Source organism: Eulemur rufifrons, chromosome 17, assembly GCF_041146395.1.
Source record: "Eulemur rufifrons isolate Redbay chromosome 17, OSU_ERuf_1, whole genome shotgun sequence".
Taxonomy (NCBI): Eukaryota; Metazoa; Chordata; class Mammalia; order Primates; family Lemuridae; genus Eulemur; species Eulemur rufifrons.
In genome coordinates, this window is record NC_090999.1 from 80,823,613 (window position 1) to 80,849,371 (window position 25,759).

The 25,759-nt window shown below is 37.5% G+C and overlaps 1 protein-coding gene across 1 annotated transcript in view; it reads left to right on the forward strand.

The window, feature by feature from the left end:
- Positions 1 to 24,437, forward strand: part of KCNN2 (potassium calcium-activated channel subfamily N member 2) — a 143,421-nt gene extending 118,984 nt beyond the window's left edge. The window contains exons 6-9 of the mRNA XM_069492803.1: positions 7,382 to 7,492; positions 15,462 to 15,589; positions 21,759 to 21,828; positions 23,835 to 24,437. Of these exons, the coding sequence (XP_069348904.1) occupies positions 7,382 to 7,492; positions 15,462 to 15,589; positions 21,759 to 21,828; positions 23,835 to 24,122 (597 nt within the window). The 3' untranslated portion in view covers positions 24,123 to 24,437. The remainder of the gene's footprint in view (positions 1 to 7,381; positions 7,493 to 15,461; positions 15,590 to 21,758; positions 21,829 to 23,834) is intronic.
- Positions 24,438 to 25,759: the final 1,322 nt, after the last annotated feature.

Consider the following 25,759-nt stretch of genomic DNA (forward strand, 5'->3'; position numbering starts at 1 on the left):
TAATCCCAGCCCTTTGGGAGGCAGGAGGATTGTTGAACCCAGGAATTGGAAGCTGCAGTGAGGTATGATCATGCCACTGTATTCAGCCTGGGCGACACAGTGAGACCCTGTCTCTGAAAAAAGCTGAAGAGAAAAAGATCTCTTCCTCTCTTCTGGATATTATTTTTAAAACATAAGATCATGAGATTGCCTAATAAAAAAAAAAGTCACTCATTACCTTTTAAAAGAACACCATTAAGGTTGTAATTACTTATTTTCTCTTTATTCTTCTACCCTTCCTCAATTGGCGGAAGTGTTAAGGACCTGAGTATTTACTATTGTGAATGTCATGATAACCAATGGAATGAATTCTAAATGGATTTGGACTTTTGGTTGAAGGTGGTAGGCAAATAACGTTGTTAGATCATAGCATTTGTCTTAGCTTTTTGTCAACACCAGCTAGTATTTTAGTATCTCCAATTTTACAACTGAAAAAGTAATTGTTTTACTTAGTATTTTAAAAAGTTATCCTATCTAGCATTTTATATCTATAAAAATAGATATAACACATCCTGAAAGTGATGAATTTTCCCTTAACTATGAATATAGATGATTGTTTCAAGAGTGGAAAATAGCTTCATGGGTAAGGATATCTCTCATCTTACACTAGAATGAAGAGCATTCTTTGTAACTTTTGCATCTCTCTCTGTGTAAAAGTATGGCAGCTCTTCTTGACCCTTTGACTAGAGTATGAATGACTGAATTTTTGGCATAATTATCTTTAAACATGGAGTAATATCTGATAAGTGGTTCCCTAATAGTGATCACAAAACCACTAGACTTTGACGAAGTCTAGCGTGCATCCCTCAACCAAAGTGAAGTCACTTCAGAGGTGTGATTTAGGTTTCTTCCATCCCACTGGTAATGCTGTATCAACAAAGCAATGCATAAATATTTTCCAGTTCATAACAATTTGAAAATCCCCACACTGATTTTTTAGTCAGGGAGTAAAAAAAAGTCAATTCAGAATGGAAGCTTTTATACAACCTTGCCTTTTCTTAAGATAAGGACATGTGATAATAATTCTGTCAGCATTAAATTCGCCCTGTGTTGAGGAGTCTTGATTTAACATCACGGGGTGACTCAGTCAGCTGTCAGAGTTAAATAGTTTCACCCTCAAGGGCAGTAACACTACCCTGTTAACCCAGTCAGAGGGTGTTCCAAACCAGCAATGAATTAGCTCATGAAGAGATAGACTGGTAGGAAAGAGGGCTAAAGCTAAGGTCTGATTACACTCCTGCTATTTTCTCTGTTTCCACTTGAGGATTTGTTTTCCCCTGCCAGTGGACATAGAAATCCTGAGAAACTGGGAGGAAGCCATTCCTTGATGTTGCATGCATGTGAACGAGATTTGTTTTTTAAATGTCTTAGATAATTTGACATGAGGTGCTTAATAATCAAATAGTAATTTTGAAGAGATTTTTGATTCTTTCTGGTGCGTTCATTGAATCTCGCCAAATAAAGGCCCAGTGAGGACAGTGTATCTTTAAATTCTTACAATAGTGTCTATTTTGTGCAGAGCAGCAGAAGGGGATGACAGGCTTTTTCAGTCACAAGACTAAATTCCCCACCAATACCCTAAGTGGACCTTCACTTCTCCCCAAGAAAATTTCATAAGAAATGTGGCAGCTGCTTTCTTCCAGGTACAGAGAAGTATAGCTGGAAGTTGTTGTGACTTAGCACTCAGCTCGTTGACTCCACAATTCCAGCTAATTTTTCTAAACTCTCAGCACTTTTAGTTGGCAGAGCTGCCCTTCCTGCCTCTGAGGTACGTGCGCTCACATTGGCACTGTTGCTAATCAGGAGATGTAAACCCAGGGATGACTCATTGTTGATGACCAGTTTTATGCCGTACTTCCTTCTTCCCAGCCCCCAGAGTTGAGCGGAACAAGCAAATCACTATTAAGGAGTCTGGAGTTTCCCAGCTCCACGTTCATCCCTGAACTCAAGCATTCCACACTTTCTCCCCTCTTCCTTACGATGACGACATTTGAAATAGTCTTCTACCCTCTAGCAGCAAATATCTGTTGATATTTATAGAAACTTAACGGTAGGGCATTTTTGATAGAGGGAATTTGTCTTCAGAACTTCTTTGAATGTTATTTATTTTCGTGACCAGAGGAAACTTGTAAAACTCCATTGGGATATAAGATTAAAGCTGAGGGTTTTACAGAATGTTATTTGCCAGAATTTTTTAACATGTTTTATTATTTATGTCAGGCAAGTGCAGTAAAAATGTATTTATGGTCCTAGGATATTGAGTCAGTCACCCCCAGGGACAGAAAAACAGGCAATGTTTTCACATATTCATTTTACCTTCCTTTATGTTGAAGTAAAAGTTCATTTATTAATTTTTAGGTAAAAAGCATGATTTTTTCAAAGTAGGTATATTTTGATAAACTTTAATTATAGTCTAATAAATAGTCTATTTAGTCTCATAAATGAGCCGTCAAACTGAAGTTTGAACTTTAAGGAGCTATTATAAAACCCACAGGAGGATAATTTAAGACTGGAATATTTTGAACATTAGTGGTTTTTTTATCAGTGCCATTCTCTGTAGTGAGAGGATTTGGGAATTTCTAAAAAAAAATAAAATAAAATAAAATTCATTATTATGTTAAAGCTTTGGAAGAGACCTTTTTCAATATGGAAATAATCAAAACCTTTCCCCAGCATGCTATTGAAGGAATTTTCTTTTTTCATAGGCTTGTATCCTTAAGTTATTAAACCTTGATCCCAAAACAGTTTTTCAAGATGATTCTTGGAGGTATTTGCAGAATCAGCATAACTAGGTGATTTAGAATAATAATATGTCACTCCCTTGAATTTTTCAAACCTTATGTGATAAATGATCTTGGGAAAAATAAGACACCAGAACTTCTCTTACATCCTTGGGATCAACATGGCTTACAATTTCTGTGTTATAATGAAGAAAACCACAGTGGAAGAAAGCACCACATTTTAATTTGGCAGCGTCTAAGACTATCCAGGTGTTGGGATTTAACTATAGCGTATGCTGTCTAACTGTCATTTATATGTTCAGCTTGATCGGGCTTAGCGTAATAAGCTGTAACAACACTTGTCATTACTACTTTTCTAAAGCAAGGTCTCTCTCTCTCTCCTCCCACGCCCCCTCGCTTCTTTCTTTCAACATTTACTTTGATAGAAGAAAAGATGATAAGCCAAGGAAAACCTAAACCTTTGCTTTTAACATATTGGCTTCATCAACACACTGCATTTTCTTCATTTTGATTTTAGATGCCCAAGCATCCTGAAATGGCAGGTTGTTGATTTGCTTATGTTTTCCCCAAGAACATAAATGGAATGGGAGATAAGTAACCAGGATACATTTTCTGACTTTGATGAAAGGACTATGACTCATCTTGTTAAAGGCATACAGGGATCTTAATTTCAGAGAGTAACATATGTTAGTCCCAACTGTTTCTACATCGATTGTGGTAGTGACAAGCTTTGGAGAAAATGTTGTAAAAACGTACTTATTTTCATTCTTATTCACTTTATAAAACAGAATGATCCTGGAAATAGACACTGGGTGGACAATAACATTATGCCATTACTTAAATTACTGTAACCACTAATGCGTTGGCAGGAATTTACCTTGAACCTAGAAAGCTTTCGGAAGTGAGCCAGCTTCATCTTGTGAAACTCTAAAAATTAAAAAAATAAAGGTTGTTTTCTTGAAACATGATTCTATACATATCAAATCCTGTTATGATTTATTAAGAACGTGGGAAGGTCTAAGTTTATGGTTTCCTTAATTAAAATAACACTTAAGGAATTAAGGGCTTTTTATTTGAACAAAGAAAAGGTTTTTTTTTTTAATTGGCCCTGGGGGTACAATGTAATGGGGTACAGTTAGGATAATGGAGGGAGGTATATCGGTAATAATCTCAGTAATTACTAAATTGTCAGATTCACTTGTTTCCCCAGTTTGCAACAAAGGTGCTCATTCTTAATGCTCACGTCTTTTGGTGCGTGAGAGGACGCTCAGTGAGAAAGGGCCAGTAACAGGAAAGAAGGGAGCCCAAGAATGAACACAAAAATTGATTTTCCAAGGCTCTGGATACCAGTGATTTTCCACTCCTGTTAGGATTTTGATTTCTTTCCAGAAGGATCTCAGCAGTGGCTACCTGCCAGGGGAGAACAATATTCAAGTTCTTGTGCCAACTGGCCTCTAGCGGCTGTCTCTCTAGCAGTGAGGAGCCCCTCAGATTTTTACATTTTCTCTGCCTATTACAGAACCACTGCTGCCTGGAATCACTGTGTTCTGCAGAACCCAGTGTTAGAGGAGTAGCTAGGAGCATACCTGCAAGGTATACTGTGCCTGTCAAGCACATGCCAGACCATGCAGTGGGTAGATGCAGATGGCTATCATGGGTAGTCACTGATTTTGTGGTAGATGTTTGAAATTTAACAAAATGGGTATAGATGCTTCCAAAGGCCATTCTTTTCCTTCATTGGTATCCAGCTCTAAAATCACCTTGTTTTCTTTGCACACAGCACAAAATATCAAAATAACTCTCTGCCTTTACTTTCCTTGTTTATCATTTCTTGAGTATCTTCATAAGTAAGTGAAATGACTCTGATGAGAACTGTGACTCTCTTGTTTTACTAGAAAGTAGTGTATGGAGTTTGCCCCAGTCCCTCCATATTCTCCTTCATCTAAAGTAGTGACTCTGCGTTGGAATCACCTGGAGAGCCTTAAAAAATTCAGATGCCTGGATTTATTCTGGGAGATGAGAATTTACTAGGTTAGGCACACAGCCTCAACACTGGAATTTTTTATAAACTCTCCAAGTGATTCTAGCTCATAGTCAAGGTTGAGAAATACTGATTTAAAAGTTGCATCAGTTATTTAAAATAATGGGAAATTGAATTTGTTATGAAATATAGTGCTTCATATGGAAATGACCACAAATAAGAACATACAGTCATCCCTCAGTATCCATAGGGATTGGTTCCAGAAACCCACCCCCACCCTCGTGAATAACAAAATCCATGGATGTGTGAGTCTCTGATATAAAATCATGTAGTACTTGCATCAAACCTACCTATCCTCCCATATACTTTAAATCCTCTCTAGATTACTTATAATATCTAATGCAATGTAAATGCTGTATAACTAGTTACTATACTGTATTGTTTAGGGAATAATAAGAACAAAAGTCTGAATATGTTCAATACGGAGGCAACCATCTATTTTTTTTTTCCAAATATTTTTGATCTGTGGTTGGTAGAACCCACTAATATGGAGGGTCAACTGTATGTGATTCTAAATATAGATACAGGTATTATGAGATGAGGTAAAGGGTAGGAACTGTATCAATGGTAACCAAGGTTCATAACTGAATAATCACTTTACTGTGCTTTAGTTGTCTTATCTCAAAAATCAGAAGGTTAAATCAGACAATGTCCAAACCCCTTTTATCCACTTTCTGATTATATGATTAGTAGCCCTTCATTTCTGAGATTACTGATTTCTTTATAGAACTAGATGAAAGGGGATATCCAACCCTCTGGAAATACATTTAAGCACCATCAGCTTATCATTAAGGCCATGTCTCCACGATCATAATTATTGGGCTGTGGCAAGACAGGACAGTGTATTTATTTTCTCCTTTTCCCCTCATGTTTGTCTCTCTTGCCAGATTTGTAGTAGCAACTCATTCAGTAAGCTCAAAATTTCATTCTTTGGTCCACAACTAATAGCTAATAACAGTTATTAATTCAAATAAAAATGAAAATAATTTTATAAGTTACACGTATTTCAACTACTTAGAGATAATCTTTTCACAGTTGGACTTACTTCTTTCTAGGTTTTTTTCTTCTATTGTGGATTCTTTTAAAAATTAGAATTGGGAGCATGTCGTACATACAATATAATGTTTAGAAAGGCAAGTTAGAAAATTGTATCTTTAAATATCTTACAAATAAATTTTAATATCATAATTATGCTTATGGATATGATGTAAGTTATATATCAGTTCCTCAATATTAGATATTCAAGATTTTGACCACATTTTTAAGGTGTAAAGTTCCTATATTAATTTGTGATTTTTAGAACTACTGGTAATAAGGAAAACCAGGTTACCTCGTGGGAATTTGAGACTCCTGAGTGGATGGCTATCCTATGAGCACCTACCCTTTTGGCTAACATAAAGGGGATGCTATTAAAAAGCAGTTATGAAAGAGTCAACTCTCTTGAAAGTATCCTAACTTCCTACTCTTTGTTCTCTCCAATGGGCCCTGCTCTTTATTCTTTGCTATCTGTAAACCCACTGAGAGTAGCTTAGCAATCTCTACTGTTCTGTCATCCTCTCAGGGTTGGGATTCTGTCTGGAGGTTTGACTTCCCTTTCACAGGCCCCTAAGGTAGCTCTTCCACTGGTCCTTTCCCTAACACGTAGGTTTACTTTGCCCAAAACTGGTGAGGTGGCCACAGCATCATGACCTTGCCTAGGCCCTACAACTGGTGCCCCAGCCTTACCTCTTGCCCCTGAATTTGGTCACTGGTCTTTCAGCGAAGAAGACCTTTACCACCTGGGTGAGTACACCTTGATCACAGAGAGGGAGGACTATAATCTTGGGGTTCCATATGGTCTCACACTTCTTGTTCCAAGAGATCAGCACAATGGCCTATAATGCAAAAAGGAACACTGTTGGTTTTTTCCAAATGAAGACCCATCAATGCCTCTTCTAGTGGCAGTAAACCTCTAAAATAGTAGGATGGCTATCTCTCACCTTTAGCTCTGCATGTATTTCTGGTTCTAGGATCTAGGTTCGATCCTTCTGGTCTTCCTGCGATCCTTTCTGTTATGCACGTGGAACAATCTGAAGTCGTGTGCATGCTGAGATAATTCATCTTTCATTCCTGGTACATGGCAGTTGATTGGCCTGAAGCCTGCTAGTCTCGAGTGTTATTCTTCAGAGAAAAATCCTTATTTCTATTCCATACACTTATGCTAATTTATTCATTTATTATTTGTTCCTATTGTAATTATAGATATATAACTGATTTTCTCTGTGTTTTAAGAAGTCTGGAAATTCAAGAAATTGTTTTTCTGCCATTTCTTATGATAGAAATGTTTTATCCAAATATCATGCTTTTGTTCTTAAAATATGTGAACTAGGTTTTTTAACCCTAATTTCAAGGTACATTGCTTGCATTTGTTGACCACACATTTTCTGTAACACTTATTGAAGACACTGAATACTACAATATTTATCTTGAGAAACTTTTGCATTTGGTGCAAAACATTTTCTAATGTGGCTGAGACAGAAAGTAGTAACTCTTTGGGGTTCTCTTCTCTCCTTGTTTTTAGGGTGCTGGTTGCACAGCCCTGGTGGTAGCTGTAGTGGCAAGGAAGCTAGAACTTACCAAAGCAGAAAAACACGTGCACAATTTCATGATGGATACTCAGCTGACTAAAAGAGTAAGTTACCACTCATAGATTTTAAAAGGAATATTTTTGTGGTTTTTTTCAATGTTTGGAAATATGATTTTTATTTTGACATCTGAAGCTGAAATGGCTTGAGTTTAAAAGTTGAGGCATTCCTTTTTTATCACATTTTGAGAATAAGCTATTTCTAACATTAGGTCAATTAGGAAATAATTGGACAGTCTTGGTATTGGATAAACATAGATCACATGAATCTAAACAAATAGGCATACCGAACATCAAGTACAGTATGCAAGAAGATATCAATATTGGATTGAGTAGGAAGGAACATACTGTCAATGTAAAATAGGAATTTTATGGGAAGGTGATTGAACAAATATTTTACTGAACTTCTATGAACACGTCACTGTTCTACAGATAGGATTGAAAAGACAAATAAGAAACCACCACTAACTTTTAGAAGTCCAAGGTAGGGGCAAAGACAGGCCCTTTGCATGACTTAAAGGCCAGCAGAGAAACGTTGAAAACATGCAGCATCCAGGTGAAAGATCACTGTCCAATTAGCAGTTGTAGAGGAAAAGGGTAATCACAGTGTTTATAGAGCATTTGCTCTGTGCCAGGCATTGCTCCAAAGCTGTTTCATCCTTACAACAATTTTATGAGGGAAATGCTATCATTATGCCCATTTTATAAATGTGGAAACCAAGACCCAGAGGAGTTAGGTAACTTGCTCAAAGTCATGATATCAAGGTGTAAAGCCATGTTGATGCAAATGATTTTTTTAGACTAAATTTTTAGCCTTTCTTGATAATCACTTGAGACAAATGCCAAAGTCAAAAATAAGTAAAAATTGTTTTACAGCAGAGTCATCTTGCTGTATAACCACTGCTTAAAGTGGAATCCAAATAGCCTGTCACTGAAATAGCAAAATACATTGTCATTTGGTAACTTTTCCCATAAAAGAATCAAGGGATTTCATGCACAGTTCCAACTTTCATTCTTGATTTTGGTTGAATGTATAAAAGTAATCTTGTTTAATTTGGTAAATAATTCCTAATAGGGCAGTCACTTTAATGCAAATATTTATTTGTACAGGTTATATTTATGAAATAGAAACCCTAATTCCAATTGCCTTGCTCATGCTTTTTGTCTTACCTATCAGACACTATTGTGAGACTTTACTGCAATTGGTAGGATCCACATATATAATAGATGATCAAAGCCTCTCTCTCATTTTCTTTCAACTCCTGAAATTGTTATCAAAACTCGTGCACATTCCTATATGGGAGAGTGAAGGGAGAGAGGTGAATGAGGAACTGAATGGAGTGTTGCGTTTCTTTTTCTTTTCAAAGATCTCCTAGGAAATGAAAATCCATACACGTGAGATTAGTCTACATCTAATCCAGAAATTGTAGCAGATGTTTTGTGTATTTCATCATGTGCTTATTTGGTCCTTTCAGGGTTCTGTTCTACACAGTTTGTGTTTAAGAGTCACAAGTTTTACATCAACAGAACACTTCCACTAAGTTCTGCGTAATCCACATTATTTTACCATGATTATACATTTTCTCAAGAATTAAGTTAATGCCACACATAAGACATTAGGCAGAAAAATACCTTAAAATACCATGTAGCCCATATGTTTTCCTGTAAATCTTTTCAACAGTTAAAAAAAAAACGTGACAGAATCACAAATAAGAAAGCCAAGTTAGCATGTTTGGGCAGACTTCCCCATGTTTCATAAGCAGATTTTTAGTTTTATCTTAAGGAAATATATAATGTATTTAAATGTTACTTTAGAATATTGGTATTCTATATCTTAATTATCAAAACATATTAAGACTTACAAAAGATAAGAGTTTTAAGTACATATCTACAGCATCCCATTGCCTTCTATCACCTTGGATGAAGATTTTCACACGGGTCAGCCAGTTTCATTTGGGAGACATTTATAGTGTAGTTACTTTAGTCCAGGGTGTCTCAGCCTCAGCACTAGTGATCTTTTTGGCTAGATATTCTTTGCTGTGTGGGACTGTCCTGTGCATTTTGGATGTTTATCAGTATGTTTGACCTCTACTCACTAGCTAGCACTGCCCCCTGCTTGTGACAGCAAAAACTTCTTTTCCAAACTGCCAAATGTTTCCGAAAGGGACAAAGCATCTGCCGTTGAGAGCTGCTGCTTTAGCTTGTTAGTCCCTGAGGAGCTGACATCTTGGAAGGGACTGGGACAGGCCCTCTTCACGGATAGTTTTTGAGTCTACTGACTTCATTGTAATTTCCCTCTTCCTTGGAATAACATACATTCACGTAACAAAAATACACTGTGTGTCTAATATGGTTGCAGTTCTATGTTAACTGCTACACAGAAAGAGCTAAAATATCATATTCTACACTGAAGAAATATTGAGCTTTTATGGCATTGACCACTCAGAAAATCAGATAAAATCTCTGATGTTTCCTGCTTTGCAGAAAAAGGCACTTTGGCTCTTGTTGCTCATGGGTTCCCTAAGGCCCTGTCAGAGCCCCCTTTAGAGGACTATGGATTCAGGATCTAGATCGATGGGGTCTAGATGACCTTTAGTTTTTATGAATGGGACTCAGTTCCCTAAACTGACCAAGTTTTCTGATGATGTTATAAGTTCTTATATACTTTAGATAAACTTCCTATAGATAATGTTGCATGAAGAGTCAGATTGCCTATAGAAGCTTTTTCAGTAAGTACTGTTCTAGTTTCAAAATTCACATTCTGCATAATGCTTAGCATACTTTATTCATTCTGTTATTTCATTACGGTTTTTTAAAAGTGGAGCTACTTTGCAATATTTCTTAGGACCAGAGTTTCTTATAGGTCTGAGAAAGATACTCCAGCAAACTTGCTGGCAGATCAATTTTTATAGGTGAAATGTTGCTAAGTAATGGTTTAAGTATTAAAATGGCATTAGAGTAAAACATAAATTTCTGGTTTATGATATCTATCCCATTATTATACTCAACACAATACATGAAAATAATAGCCCTTTTACAGTCCTCTCCAGTATTTTATACAAAGTCATCAACTTAAATGAGTATCATTTACGTGGAACTTGATAAAATTTGGTTATTTATGGAAATTCCTAATGGACCTATTTATACTTTTTTAAATAAAAATATACAATCTGAATGATCATCTATGAATAACCAAGTATGAACAAGGACCTAAAAACCATACACGGTAACTAAGATGAAGGATTAAATATACAAATTCAAGGGTACTATATATTATTAGAGAAAAATACTATTATTCCTTGAAAAACTACATAGAAGAAATCATTTTTTCTGATGGTTAACAGGGGTAATGGCCATAGACATTCTATAGTCTGAATATGACTGACTCAAAAGCAATAGGAATGTCAAAAGAAAGATTATTGCCCCAGGAACAAATGCAACTTTCTAAGCCTTCCAGTTGTATCTTTACTGAATTGAACAATTTCCATGAAAAATTATTTACCATGTACAAATTTTAGGGGAACAATTTTACACAGAAGTCATTTCTCTGTATGACTACACTAACCAAGTAAAACAGTGTATTTGAAAGTAGAATACACCATTCATTGTGCACCAGCATCAAGGAAGATTATTCTGTGTAATTCTAAAAATTTACATGACACTCTGCAATTCAGAAATGGCTGACAGGTATACGTACCCAGAATAATCTAGTGATTTTGAAATGAAAGCATAATACCAGTAACTTGTCACCTAGCTTATTTAATAGATTTGCAGTTTATCACCTTACAGAGGCAATGTGTTTACCATGTTATATGTTTTGGAAATATATTACTGTTCATTCACTTCTGAACAAATGGGAAATCTTGGATTTTGGTCCTCAGAATACCTTCATTTTTGGAAAGAAACTTTAAAAAATTACGTTGAGTTCTCAGAATTGCTTGTTTTTAAGTTGCTAGATATACCACACAGGATAATTATACATATTAATGTCCACTGTGGGTGTTTTCAATCCTGTTAAGAATTCTTAATAGGATCCATAATAAGAACATTATTATGCAGTTATATAATTTTGTTTCCTGCGTGTCTCTTAACAAGTGAACAGAAATTCCAGAGGATTTGCTTGTGTAGCTTTTACATTGTCCTTGGCTACACAGTCAGTAGTTTAAAGCATGAAACAAAGGGATCACTTGGCTTTGCCGTGTTCTACAGCCACAGCGTTCACCCGGGCCCCAGATACCTGATCCGAAGAACAGGGAGAGAGGGTTGGAGCGATAAGCAAATCCCTCCCTGCCAGGGCGGCCGAGAGCATATGGCGCCCTGGTGCCGTCCCCTGGAACGGATGGAGAATGGAAGTATTAATATCATGCTAAAAAAGCCTCTGAGGGGAGAGGCAGGAGGAAAAAAAAATGAAAGAAATAGAAGTTAAAAATGAAGACCCAAAGTAATAAGAAACAAAGGAAAAATATAAAGAAATAGCCTTTTTTAGACAAGGCTGTCATTACCAATATCATACAGGTTTGAACACACAGCAAAGTTACAGTTAAAAGTCTAGCAGCTTTCAGTGCTTTGGTGGTTTATAAAGTACTATTATCCTTAAAACCATAATATTTTTATTATTTTATAATTAACTGAGTCAGCAATATAACGTTTCATGGCCTTTATACCTATGAAAGTCATCTGGGTATGTACTAGTACAATATACTAGTATGATTTCTTTCAGAGCCTTTGTTTTCTCAAATCATTATCAAAATACCTGATTATCAATATGCCTTCCATCTTTTTTCTGATAGGTTTTGATGACAGTTGATCTCATCACTCTCACTAATGTGAGGCAGAGCAGCTGCTCTCATTTGTCTTTTTTGGTGTGTGTTGGGGGTGAGGTTCAGGAGGGGAGGTGAGAAGGAAAGAGGTTCTGTTAACAAAGGTCCTTCCCCCTCACTTTCCTTACTGTTTGAAAAAGAGGAAATCAGTTACATTTCATAGAAGTTTTGGCCCATTAATTGGCTCTAGAATTATTATAGCTACTCAATTTTTGAGGGATATCTGTGAATCCTCTTATAGCATATCGTAGATGCTAGCATGTGGTAGACATTCAACACGTGTGTTGAATTCATAAACGGAAATGCACTGAGCCATTTAAAGGCTTGGTCTCTTCTCTAAATCTGTATACCCTTCTTCTCACGAGGGTCCTTTGGTTCATAAATATGTGTCTGTGGTTCATAATAAGACATATTTAATGTATAAATTAATATGTACTATGGTGCCTCTTAACACCATAGATATCTATTTAGTACCAGCTACACCCAAAGCACTAAGCTAGAGAGACACAAAGATTAGTGACATAACCCTTGCCCTCCGAGAGTTTGTAAAAGCCCTAGGAAAGGGAGGAAGGGAGCTCAAGAGTTACATGATTATTACAGCAGGGTTCTTAACTGAGGAGGCAAAGGGAACTTTCCCTCCAGATCAGCTTCCCTCTCATCTAAATCATCAAGAATGTGCACACCAGCTTCTCCCCATTTTTCCCAGAAGTTTGCATATCACTTTGATGTAACAATTTCCCACTCTTCAAACCTGTAAAACACTAAAGTGCTTTCAACACTGTCTTCTCACTGCCCTCTGTCTGTCCCCTTTCAACACTAAGAGGGAAAAGAAGACCCTACTATTAGACACACATCTGAGTAATAGGCAGAGAGTGGGGTTTGTTTGGGTTTTTTCCTCCCATTCTGGGATATGTTGTTTTGTGGCTGTCATATTGAAAAGTAGCAGTTAAATATGATGCTTTTTAAGAGCTTTACTCCTGTATTTGAAAACCTATTAGGGAGTTAGAAAAAGGATGTTTCAAAATAAATTCACATATTTCAAAGTTTTTAAAAGCAGCTGCAGGGATTTCATTTTCAGATGCGGAATCATTTTCATTTAAGCCTGTCAGCTAAAACGAGTACTTAGTGAATACAAATCCTGCAACGTAAGGCCTCAAGGGCATCACTCACCCCACTGCACTCTGAGATTGAGGTTCCCTGCTCCCCCTTCGTCCATTCCCCCACCATCCCAAAGAGAAAGACTCATTTAAAATAATCACCTTTTTAAAAGTTTATAGACTAGAAATACTGTAGCATTTGCTGTTTGGAGGTGGGAATCCAGAACCAAAATCTATTGCTATGTTTCTGCTCCAGTGGTTTTTACCCAGGATCAGCATCCTCCCCAGGCTGGAATCTAGGCTTCTCTTCTGGGTCTTAGATGTGCCCTCCCTGGTTTTTCCAGTCCATCAGGGCCCCTAGCCAATCTTCAGGCTGCTCAGAGAGCTGGGACCTCTTTACTAACAGGGAAAAACTATCCCAACCCCAGGGGCTGCTGGCCAGTCACTTCCCCCTCCTCTTTCTTTAAAAGCAGAGTCCTCAAACATCAATAACTCATGCTGCATCCTCCTCCTTACCTTTGAAAGGTCACGAACACCAGAGGAAACGGCCTTCTGAAAGGTGACTCTCACTGCTGTCTGTGGAAAGTGTTTCCATAGCTCCATGGAGGCTCCATGAAGATGGAGCCAAGAACTTACTAGAACTCCTTTTAACTTCACAGTTGGCGGTGGTGGTGTTACTTATATCCCCGGCTGGTGCTCAGCATCCATTTCAGTCATTTCTCTGTTGGTTCCAAGACGCTCTCCATGCACAGAATCTAATGGATACCCAGAGGAAGTGCATTATGAACCAAAGTCACTCCTAAAAGCAGTATTACTGGAAAGAAATAAGTCATTTTCTTAAAATAAGTTCTAGCAATACAATCTTGCTCATAAAGAAAACCTTTCAGCTCCATGTAAAAGGATTCACCATCAGTTACCAAACGTGTGTTTGCCTTGCTAAAGTGAAAAATATAAATACAAACTTAGGCCCATAGTTTAGTGTAATTCTATAACTCCTCATTGTAAATCTAAGTAAGGATTGAGAGGACTTTAATAATAATTATCTCTAACTTTCTCATTTTAGCTAATCACCTCTACTGGACTTGGTTAGTGCAAAGTCAATTAAAATTCGGTTCTCAGTCTCAGCTCATTGTTCTGCCTTCCCCACTACATTGCTTTTCTTAAAAGGTTATCTTCCTCCACCTAGCACCTCACTAACCTGTGGCTCTCTTTGTGATATATCCTTTATCCGTCACTCAAAAGCATTAAATGGGACTGCTTAGAATAAGTCATTAACAACAGGCCCAAGTGAAAGCTCTGGGTCATCAGATCTTTCTATATTGTGAGCAAGGAAGAGGACAAAACCTGTCCTGTGAGGGCCGTTTATCAGCTCCCTGGATTTTTTGAAGACTTTAATCAAAAAAGCACATGGTTTAATAAAGTATTCATGCCTTTCATTACCTGTAGTAGGTCTTGACAGTGTTACCATGATGCGTTCAGGCTTTACATTTGTCCCATTCATTTGAAATGCAGTGTATTTAAATTTCCAACAAAATCATAACATAGACTCTTAGTTAACTAAAATGCGCTAACAAGCATACAGATTGCTAAGTCACTCTGGGAGGCTATAAGCCCTGGGTGTACTCATGCATTCAGCAATGGAAATGTACCCTTCCAGGAGCTCTCAAGCCAGAAATACCCAGCGAGCTTGCAAAGGGAAAAACTAACCTTGGCCTTCTAGCATTCTGCCTTTCTCCAGGAAACAAAGAACATGGAGAGAACAATTGCATTACAAGGTGGAGAAATCAGTACCTCTTGATTTTTAACCAAAAAAAAAAAAAAGTAGTCACATAGAAAAGAAATTTCCTGAAGGAATAGGGTAGAATTTAGCACAGAAAGAGATCGGGAGTATCTCCCTAATATTTCAGTTTAAGAGTTGTTCCCAGGCAGATATAGGTACTTCTAAAAAGTCATAGATTCAATAAAAATAATCTTTTGAGTTACTAAGTAGAGCTATAGCTTACCACAATCCATGGGATGAAGAATGTGACCCACCGCAAAGTTACAAAGGATTCTGGTCTGGACTTTACCAACTGCTTTTTTTATTTGTTTTCTTATCAGGTGAAAAACGCAGCTGCCAATGTACTCAGGGAAACATGGCTAATTTACAAAAACACAAAGCTAGTAAAAAAGATAGATCATGCAAAAGTAAGAAAACATCAACGAAAATTCTTGCAAGCTATTCATCAGTAAGTACCATTTTTCATTTCCATACTGCTTTTGTATCCTTGGCTTTTGATTTTTGCACTTGGTTCTTCTTTCATGAGGAAGAAAAAAAAATATTGTCATGTTTGTCCACAGAAGATATTATCTGGCAATTTAATAAATCCAAAAATGAAATCCTGAGAAAAATGTCAATTCCTTGTACGATTAAAAATTATTAGGAGAATAGTTACTTATTAAAATATCTTCTCAGTTTCTGTTTAGAATCAATAATTTCTTTTAAAATTTTACTTAAACATATTTATTCATACAGTTTAATTAGGATGTTTAGTTTGTATCTCCTACAGAATCTTGAAAAACCATTATATGATCTATTTGGATTTTTTAACATACTGTAAAACATCTTCATATAAATATAGTGCATATAATTTAATAGTTGAATTTAAATTAGTTTTTAATTAGAATTTGGGAGATTTTCTATATGCTACATGTTCATTATAGATTTTATAGTTTCTATAGATCTTATACTCTCTTATCATTATTCTAACTTAATCCAGACCACATTATTCAGTTTGTGTAAGTCCTTCATATCATTTTTATTGTTATATAATTAAAGTAAAAAATCTGTATCTAGTGAGATTCAATGATAATTTGAAAGCACAGGGTCTTTCTCCTTTAGGCTGGCAGCGTGTGTACCGTAAGTATTGTTCACAATCGTGATGCCAGGCAGACTTGCTCTTAATGCCATGTCTGTGTGGAGAAGAGCAGACACAGTCACATTTGTGGCTCAGAAAAGTAGCTTTCCTCATAGCCCCTACCAGGGTAGTAATGGAAAAGTGGGTGCACACTAAGTCTTTTGGCTATCCAGTGAGATGTGTCTTCTCAGAGACAACTAGCACAACAGACAAGAAAGCTCAAAGGCTGGAATGTTTATTTAGGTAATTCAAATGTAATATGGTGCCACGATCATTCTGTGGGAAATCACTAAGCACTCAGCTTCTATCCTTTCACCTGTCCATCCAACTGCCCTGCTTAAATAGGTATCCCTGAAAGTGCAGAATGTGTCTGTAATTATGGACAGAGGCACACTTGAAACCCAGGTACTCTAGAGGGAGACCCTGCACGTGTGGTAGAGTAGCTGGCTGTCATCGCTACTCACAGCTGCTCAGCCATATTCTTTTCCTGGTTGCCACCAACATATTTTTCTAAGACTGCTGTATTTCGCCTTTAGCTCTGTGACTTGACTGGACACACACTATGATTTTTCCACCATTGTAAGGAAAAGACAAGGCTACTATTTTAACATAATACTCTTAAAGTCGGGGCAAACTATGGAGAGAAACATTATATTCCATCTGGCTCCCAAGAGAGAGCTTGCTGCCCCGAGCTCACAGGTACCCCCGTAACCCAATACCACCACTTGCCTGGACATCTTGATTCCGTGAAGTTTACACCTAAGACAATTCGCTTCCCCATCCACCGCCTCCTCCCAGAGATGCTGAGCTTGCACCTCTGTGTTCCTCAGGCCTGTCGTCCTGTCAAACAGGCCTGTTCCCCAGGGGACTCACGGGGCACAACTCTCCTGTGAGAGTGGCCTTCCCCCCACTAAAACCATATAACACGGTAACCCCAACGTTCATACAAGAAGTCCACAGGCTATACCATGGAGGTATCATTTTCTTGCACTTTTAATGTTTTAATAATTGATATTCAGGTATGTTAAAAAGAAAACTTACCTTAGTGAGTGTGAGAAGATGCGTGTGTCCAGGAGTAGAAGGTGTGAGATGACATGGCAGTGAGCAAGTGTAGTTGGCCTGTGTGTCACATGGCCACACATCCTGTTTCCTCCAGGGTTTTACTCAGGTCCTTTGCTGCCAGCATAACCTATTAAATGTATAATTCCATGTGATTTGCCTTTGATACATTTTCATATAACAAATCCAAAAACTGCTATGACAGCTTTTCTAATATAGTTCTGTAGCCTTATGTAAATGGTGGGTATATATTATATCTTGTTTATCAACTTATTATAAACTCTTTAAGTTCTGAATGCATTCAAAAGCCTGGGATAGAGTTTAGGGGTGTTTACTGTAAAATTCTTTAAGCTCTGCTGTAGGTTTGAAATTTTTTATAATAAAATGTTAGAAAAAAATCTTTGGGGAAGCTCATTTCAAAAACTGTCCCTAAGCAAGTAGCAAATGCACCCTACAAAGGTGTGTCAACCTGATCTTCGGGGTGGGTACCATGGGGTAGCTCACACAGGGTCCCTTAGCATGCCGCTTTTGGATAGAGGGACAGAGGAAGCCACCTGGGATTCTTCTGCTTCATTCAGACATTTCTCATTCTTTTTCTTCTGTAGCAATGTCTACTTCTAAAGTATATGAACTTCAAGCAACTGGAAAATGCTCTGACTTGTTTTATAAACTAGTCATGGGGTTATTGGGTTTCCTTTGAGGTGGGGGACACTTATACCTTGTGAAAAGTACAACTGAGTATGTGCTTACTCATACGGGCTGGGTTTGGCTAGATTATTCTAATTACGCATACTCACCTTTCATTTTAACCTAGTGTTGGAAGTTGGGGAGTGACATCATAAAGGAAAGCACACAGGGCTCGATTCCCAAGGGCAAGGCCTTCACTGCCCACGGTGTAGACGCAGTGAGACCCTCAGCCTTACCTGCCAACACTGGGTGGAATCAGACCTTACCAGGGGAAGAAAAATTTTTAAATTCATTCAATATAGCAGGCACTCCTGGCCTCTCCTACTCTCTGATTTGTCCTGAGAGCTTTCGCAGCAGCTCTCTCCCCTTTTCTCGGTCCCCCCCATCACAGTTCTGTCTCTCTTTTCCCAGCTCCATCGCCTCTCTGCCCTGTACGTGGCTGCTCTAGCCTCTGATGGACGCTAAACTCTCCAGGCTTGTGCCCTCTTCAGTAATGTGTCTGTTATTTTAGGTTGTCACTTAGTGCCATGAAGTGTTCTCTTTCTCTAACTTTTAACCCTTTTTCTAGTAGCAGCTTTAAAGTTTATCATTACCCATCAACATGAATTTATTTCAGAGCCAAGAACTCTAATATACATACTTTCTGTAACAGAGTGTTGGATCACCTACCTGCCTTGCAGAAAGCCAGGCTTCTGAGTAGCCCCAATTTGGAAAAGATGCATCCGCCCTGAAATCATAAAGCCATTGTTTTGAATACTATCCTTTTAACCGTATTGCCATTCACATTAGGCAAAAACGTTTCCTACTGTTTACTTGAACATCCATTATCAAGAGGCCAAGATGACTTTGTGCGTGCTCTTCCTTCTGAACTTGAATTCAGGAGGAAGACAAGTGCTTTCAGGTGAGAGAAATACAGTAGCAATGAAGAAGGTGGTACTATAATTGCATAGTGTTCCTCCTTGGTCAATACGTCAAAATCCTGCAGAACCGTAACACCATCTTCCAGCTAATGAATCGAGCCCCCTGTGCACAACTGAACACCACATTGTGTTATTTTTGTTCCAGAATATTTTACAGTTTCTTTTCTTTTGTTTTGTCTTTTTATTTCAACAAAATGAAAATAGAGCTCGGAAGTAAGTTGTGTGAGCCGCTCCTTTCAGCATTTGCAGAATTTTCTACTGGCTGCATGCACCCAGCAGATCCTTTATTTGTGAATTTTAGTAGTCTGATTGCTGCTATGGAAATGTGATCCAAAATCATGATATTTTCCTGTGATAAGTGAAGTTCACAAGGAAGAAATCAACATATGTTTCTTATTCTTCTTTTAGGAGGGGAAAAAAAGTGCAATACACATCTGCATGTGACCTTTTATTCTGGCAGCTGCAGCTTAAGCAGGCTTTTCCTATCAGCTCTCCTATATTACAGGCAATATAAGAAACAAATAAGAAGACACGATGATTTAAGTTCAGGAAGGGAAAGAAATTTGAATCAAACAGGGCTTCTCTATGTCAGCATTCCAGATTAGTAGAAAAAAAAAATGGGCAGAATTCTACTCTCAGTCATAGCATAGTAACCCGAGAGAAGTAAATTAGGCTTCACTGTTTATAAGATGAAATACTTACCAATGACCCTTCCAGCCTGACTTGCAGAATTCAGGACATCCTCTGTACTCACAAGTCTCTAGAAGCATTTGGTCCAGAGTCCAAACTACAGTCATTTCTGTGCCACCTATATTATTATTCACTGAAAATTTGAAAATGAAACTATATAAATCCCTATCATAAATGAATAAAGAACTATATCATTCACAGCAAAAAGAGGTAAAGGTACCATCAGTTGACAATTGAAATATTGGTATTGAATTCTAGCCATAGGCAGTCGCCTGAAGAAAGCTATGAGCTGAGATCCTGGTCTCTCTTTTTTTAAAAAAGAGAGAATGTCAGGTGTCAGGAGATAAAGACAGAGTAGGACAAGCCTGAGACTTTTTTTTTTTTTTTTACAATAATGAAGAATTAGAGCTAAAAGGAATTTGTCTATTTTAGTATTGTTTAATGTCTTGAGTATCAATTAAAGTCATCTAGAACACCTTTGTGGGTATGAATCCAGCACTTCAGAAACGTGACCTCACCTGACACACTTCATTTCCTACATGAGGAAATGGGAAGTCAAATTAGGGCCAGTGAGGATGGAACCCACAACTGACGTTGCTCCTTTCTCTAGTACACTTCTCTATAATGACCCACAGATGGTTAAGGGGTGTTTTTGTTCATTTGTTTTTACTTGTTTTTAAAAGACACATATCAAGAATTGTAACCCTTGTAAGTAGTGAGAGAAATCTTTCTCAACAATATACTGGATTTAAACACATACTTGTAAATTTCTTTTAGATAAGAGCATAATCCATCTCTATAATAGCATAAAAAGCCCGTTAACTTTGTTCCAAGCATTCTGATAAACACATAGTCGCAACGACAAGTTATAACCTTAAACTGTTTTAGATTGTTAAAGATCATGTTGTAGGTAGGTGTCATCTAAACTCTTACTGGCAGAAGCAACTACATCTTTACTGTAGAGCAGATTTGGTGACATATTGGGTATCCTAGTTTCAGAACAAAAATCACTGAGCATTATGAACACATGTTATGAAAATCTCCCTGGCAGTAAAATCTTGCCCTGTGAGTTTTAATTTCTTCTATATAATTACCTTTACTTTAAATTGAAAAACAATAAAAAGTGCTCTCCAGCATTAAAACTATACTTTGTAAAATGACTCATCACCAAAGGAAAGTAAGGTTAGCATGGAATTTTTTTTTTTTTTTCTTTTTCATTAAGTAGCTCAGAGGGACCTATTTCTCTTTTGGAGCAAGGCTCTGCATTTTTGGCTTAAAGAACAATAAACTACTTTTTTCTTACTGGGAAATCCTAATTTCTTGGTATATAGTAAGCACTGAATAAATATTTGTTAAGGAATAGTAAGAGTTCTTATTAAGAAAGACTTTTATTAAACAGGGGCCTTTTTTCTGTCAATCAAGTACATACAATGACATTTACAAGTAGATATTCCATCCACCAGATACTCTAGTTGTCCTCTGACTTTTATCTATGCTGAAAATTAAGGAAACTCTTAAAGAAATGGTCTGGCCTTCCTGCAAATTGAATGGCAGTTTGAGATAAAAGTCAAGTGGTCAGAAGAATAAGAGAATTATGTGTTTTCAGTTTTCTTGCTGCTGGTTGAATAAAAGTTTTATTTTTGTTAATAAGAATCTCACTTATCACTGTGTTTTCATCAGGTTCAAATACCTAACCCAATCCATTTCAGACTAAACAGGGCTAATACCTGTATCTAGTCATGTAGGCATAGGAAGGTGCTCATTGCTCCAACATTGATGGAATTCCTGTTGCTTTGCATATTTCTTCCTATGTCTATTTGTCATGATACTGGGGCTTTAAGGAATGTTTTGGCTTTTTCTCATATGGTTAAATCCTTATGAGCCTTTCTGAATTCAACTTTACCTGGTAAATAGTTGTCCTAAGGACATCTCATCTCTTGCGCTCTCTCCTTTCTTTTTTGTGGTGTTGGGGAAGCATGCTTCTCATTGTACCAGATACATAACCAGTTTGGACTTTACCCCAAATATTCAAGGCATTATCCATGCAGTTATTTGCTCTTGTCAATTTTGTGCATGCTCTTTGGAAGGCATAAGGTGGCCATAGAAAGAAAGGAACCTTTCTGACTTCGGATTCTGTCTTTTAGATTAAGAAGTGTAAAAATGGAGCAGAGGAAACTGAATGACCAAGCAAATACCTTGGTGGACCTGGCAAAGGTAAGCCTGAGGTGTGCAGCCCTCGTGGTTGAACCTGCTGAAATTAACCACTGCACAGTCACTAATAATTAATGCTTCAGGAGATGCCCAGCCCAAATCCAATTAAATCAAGCCAACAAACCACCCTAAAATGATGGTCCAACTTAAGAGAATGTTTCTAAAATGCTTGCTTAATATGCTCTTTCCCTGTATGCATTATTCAATCACCATTCTTAAAAGCTTTCCTAATTACAGTGATTTGGAAATACTGTGAGGAACATAAGTGGAATATGAGACAATACCTTTGGGACTTTTATTTGCAGAGCAGAACTACATCCTAGGGGTGCTATGAGGTTCAAATTGTTTTTTATATATTTTAAGCAAACTCAGAAGAATATAAAATCGAAATCTTAAAAAAAGAAACCAGAAATTACATTCTAAAATGAAAATTGTCTTCCCAAAGAAAGTGATCACTTCTTTATGGTTCTTTCTCCATTTCGTTATTTAAGAATCAAACTCCTTTCTAAGAAAACATATTAAATGTCCCCAAATTCTTCTACTGCATTTATAAGATTTATCTGAGTGATTTTTGGTTGTTCCTCCCCAAGTTAAATCCATTCTCAAAATATAAATATTTGTCCAACAATCAAAACATTGCATTCTCCTGAAAAAATTCTAAAGAGGGTATTAGAATGGCATTTATATAAGAGCTCAGCCTTTTAACACAAATGCTTTCAAAGAGGCAACTCTCAGTTCAATCTGTATGAACTGTTTTGTGTTTGATAAATCAGCTATGCTTTTCCTAAAGCCTTCAGTATAACCTATAAAAATTACTCATATTTGGCCTAGTCTTATGCATCTAACATATTCATTTAATGTATGTCCATAACACATACTACATAAATATGTTGAAGCTGATAAGTATTTAATGCCTTACCTAGGAGAGCACATATCATGCATGTAAACTGGCCAGCACACATTTATAAGGTATGATGATGTCCTTGATTAACATTTACAAACATGGCTCGCAATTGGACACATCATGAACAAAGATGCGACAGGCTCCTGTATTCTTCCCAAGTTAAATGATAAAAGAAATTGGGTATTTTTATGAAAAAGTAAAACAGACCTCTTTGAAATATGATGTGGATAATTTTCCTTCAGGAGTACAACTATGAGGCAAGATGCTATTTCTTTCAAATAATTTCTTTGGTGTCATGCTTATTACAACCACAGGACTGTATATCCTGTGGGATTCAGTATTTTTTGAATGAATGGCTGCTGTTCACATATTATTCTCAAGACTATGTAGTAAAATAATGCATTCTGTCTCCATGGGCAACCCGAAACCAAGATGCCTGTATTTCTGAACGAAAACTCCCTTATTTAATTAGTTCATTTGTCATCTTTAAGAGGTTGTGAAGCAGGAGAAGAACGTAGATGATGAAGGGAAATGAGGCAGGCGGGAAGGCTTAGACAGAGGGGTCTCGAACTTGGGAATGGCTTCACTAAGCTAAGGTTAGCATCCTATCCTTCCCTCGTGACACCCTTTCCTTCCCCAGCTCTGAGCTTGTCAGCGCTGGCTCCTCTCTCCTTGTCTCTTGGCTACTTCAGGAAATACACCTAGGAATCAGAGTTATCAATACCCTGAGATCAAGAAAATTAATTTCAAGGTTCACTAGGACTCCAAAAACATCCATTCCAGCCACTTACCTCTGATAAAGCCATTTTTGTCTATCCTCACACCACCTAAAATCATTGGATGATTTTACCAATACACATTCTTCTGCAGCTGAACCAAATTAACACCTAAGATCTTACATTTCTAAATCGTGGTATTGAACAGGTACACTGAATTTGCTTTGCAAAGTTAAGCTGTTCAGGTAGCCCATGCCCCTCTTACACTAGGTGTCCACCGGCAGGAGACTAGCACTAAAGATCTGGGCATTGACAATTTGCTTCCAGGGCAAGAATAATTAAGCCTCTTAGTTCTCAGTTTCTACATTCTTCTTAATCCTGTTTTCCAGACCCAGAATATCATGTATGACATGATTTCCGACTTAAATGAAAGGAGTGAAGACTTTGAGAAGAGAATTGTTACCCTGGAAACGAAGTTAGAGACTTTGATTGGTAGCATCCACGCCCTCCCTGGGCTCATAAGCCAGACCATCAGACAGCAGCAGAGGGATTTCATTGAGGCTCAGATGGAGAACTACGACAAGCACGTCACCTACAACGCTGAGCGGTCCCGGTCCTCGTCCAGGAGGCGGCGGTCCTCCTCTACAGCGCCACCAACTTCATCAGAGAGTAGCTAGAAGAGAATAAGTTAACCACAAAATAAGACTTTTTGCCATCATATGGTCAATATTTTAGCTTTTATTGTAAAGCCCCTATGGTTCTAATCAGCGTTATCCGGGTTCTGATGTCAGAATCCTGGGAACCTGAACACTAAGTTTTAGGCCAAAATGAGTGAAAACTCTTTTTTTTTCTTTCAGATGCACAGGGAATGCACCTATTATTGCTATATAGATTGTTCCTCCTGTAATTTCACTAACTTTTTATTCATGCACTTCAAACAAACTTTACTACTACATTATATGATCTATAATAAAAAAAAGTTAATTTCTGCACATACTCGTTCAGTCACTTGACATTTCTAACGCTTCACTTCTCACATTATTTTCAAGGTGAAATGACCGATTATTACCTGATGCACGCCGGTGATTTTGACATCCAAAAGTTTGGCTGTGTGAAAAGGACGACTTTCAGTTCCTCTCTGTACCCTATTCACTGAGATTGTCCCTTATTACAAATTATTACCATCACAATAATTTGACCCAGCACAGCTTACTATTCTTTTTAAATTTACAGTGTCTCATTTTTGTATTCAGTTTGTTTTCAAAATCTGGAAGTCAGGCTGTTATATCAGAACACATGCAAACAAAGGGCAGAGATGTGTTCAAGAATTATTTTATTCCCAGTTTGCCAGCAAATTTACATGAAGAAAGTATCAGGTCTGTGAGGAGACGTTGCATAATTTTAGGTCTAAACTAGTGACAGTGGCAAGAGTCAGAGTTGGGTTTGGAGCTTAGCTCTGCCACTCACTGGCTGTGTGCACTTGAACAGCATTCAGCCTTCTGAGCCACTTTTTTCTCATCCATAGAATGAGAATAAAAAGACACAGCTATCAATGAGGCTCTGCAAAGCCTGGCATCTGTCTCATCAAATGATGTTAGTTATTTTGTATTACTCTTTCCAGCATAAAGCAGCAAATATTAAATACCCCTGTGATCTGCCTATCTTCTAACTTTTAGCACTTGGCACTATGGATTATAAATTCATCTCCTCATCTGTCTAGTTCATTCTTAAAGCAATTTACTGGACTCTGGATTACCATATTAATTTCCTTATTCTATCACTGTTTTTTTTGTTTAATGTGACCTAGAATATCAACAGGTAAGTATCATCTTTTATCTTTGCGATTCTGACATACTCCCTTTCTGCTTCTTGCCATCCCACAGTATCTGTTCATAAATACGGTGCAGAAATGCGGAGGGTGCTTGGTTAGGGAAGTGCTGGGAAGGTCACCTAAGAGCTGGACCAAAAGGCTCAATTCCATTTCCAAATCCATCCCTGTAGGTCCTGAGCCTCCACCTACTTCTCCCAGTCTGTGTAATATGCACTGATAGCATTTGTGTGTTTTAACTGAATTGTCAAATCAATCCACTAAGAAAAAATTACAAACTAATCGTTTGACAAAATCCCAGGGGAGGTGTGAGATTTGGAGGACTCTAGGACAAGGAGTATACTTTGAGAAACTTTTCTCCATCTCACTGTCCCTACTGCTAGTTTCTGATGAGCCTGATCTTTTTCAGTTAGACTAGGGCAGGAGAAACAAAGGCCATCTCAAGGCTGCTTGCTAGTTCTTCTGTTAAATGAGGCTTGAGTCAGT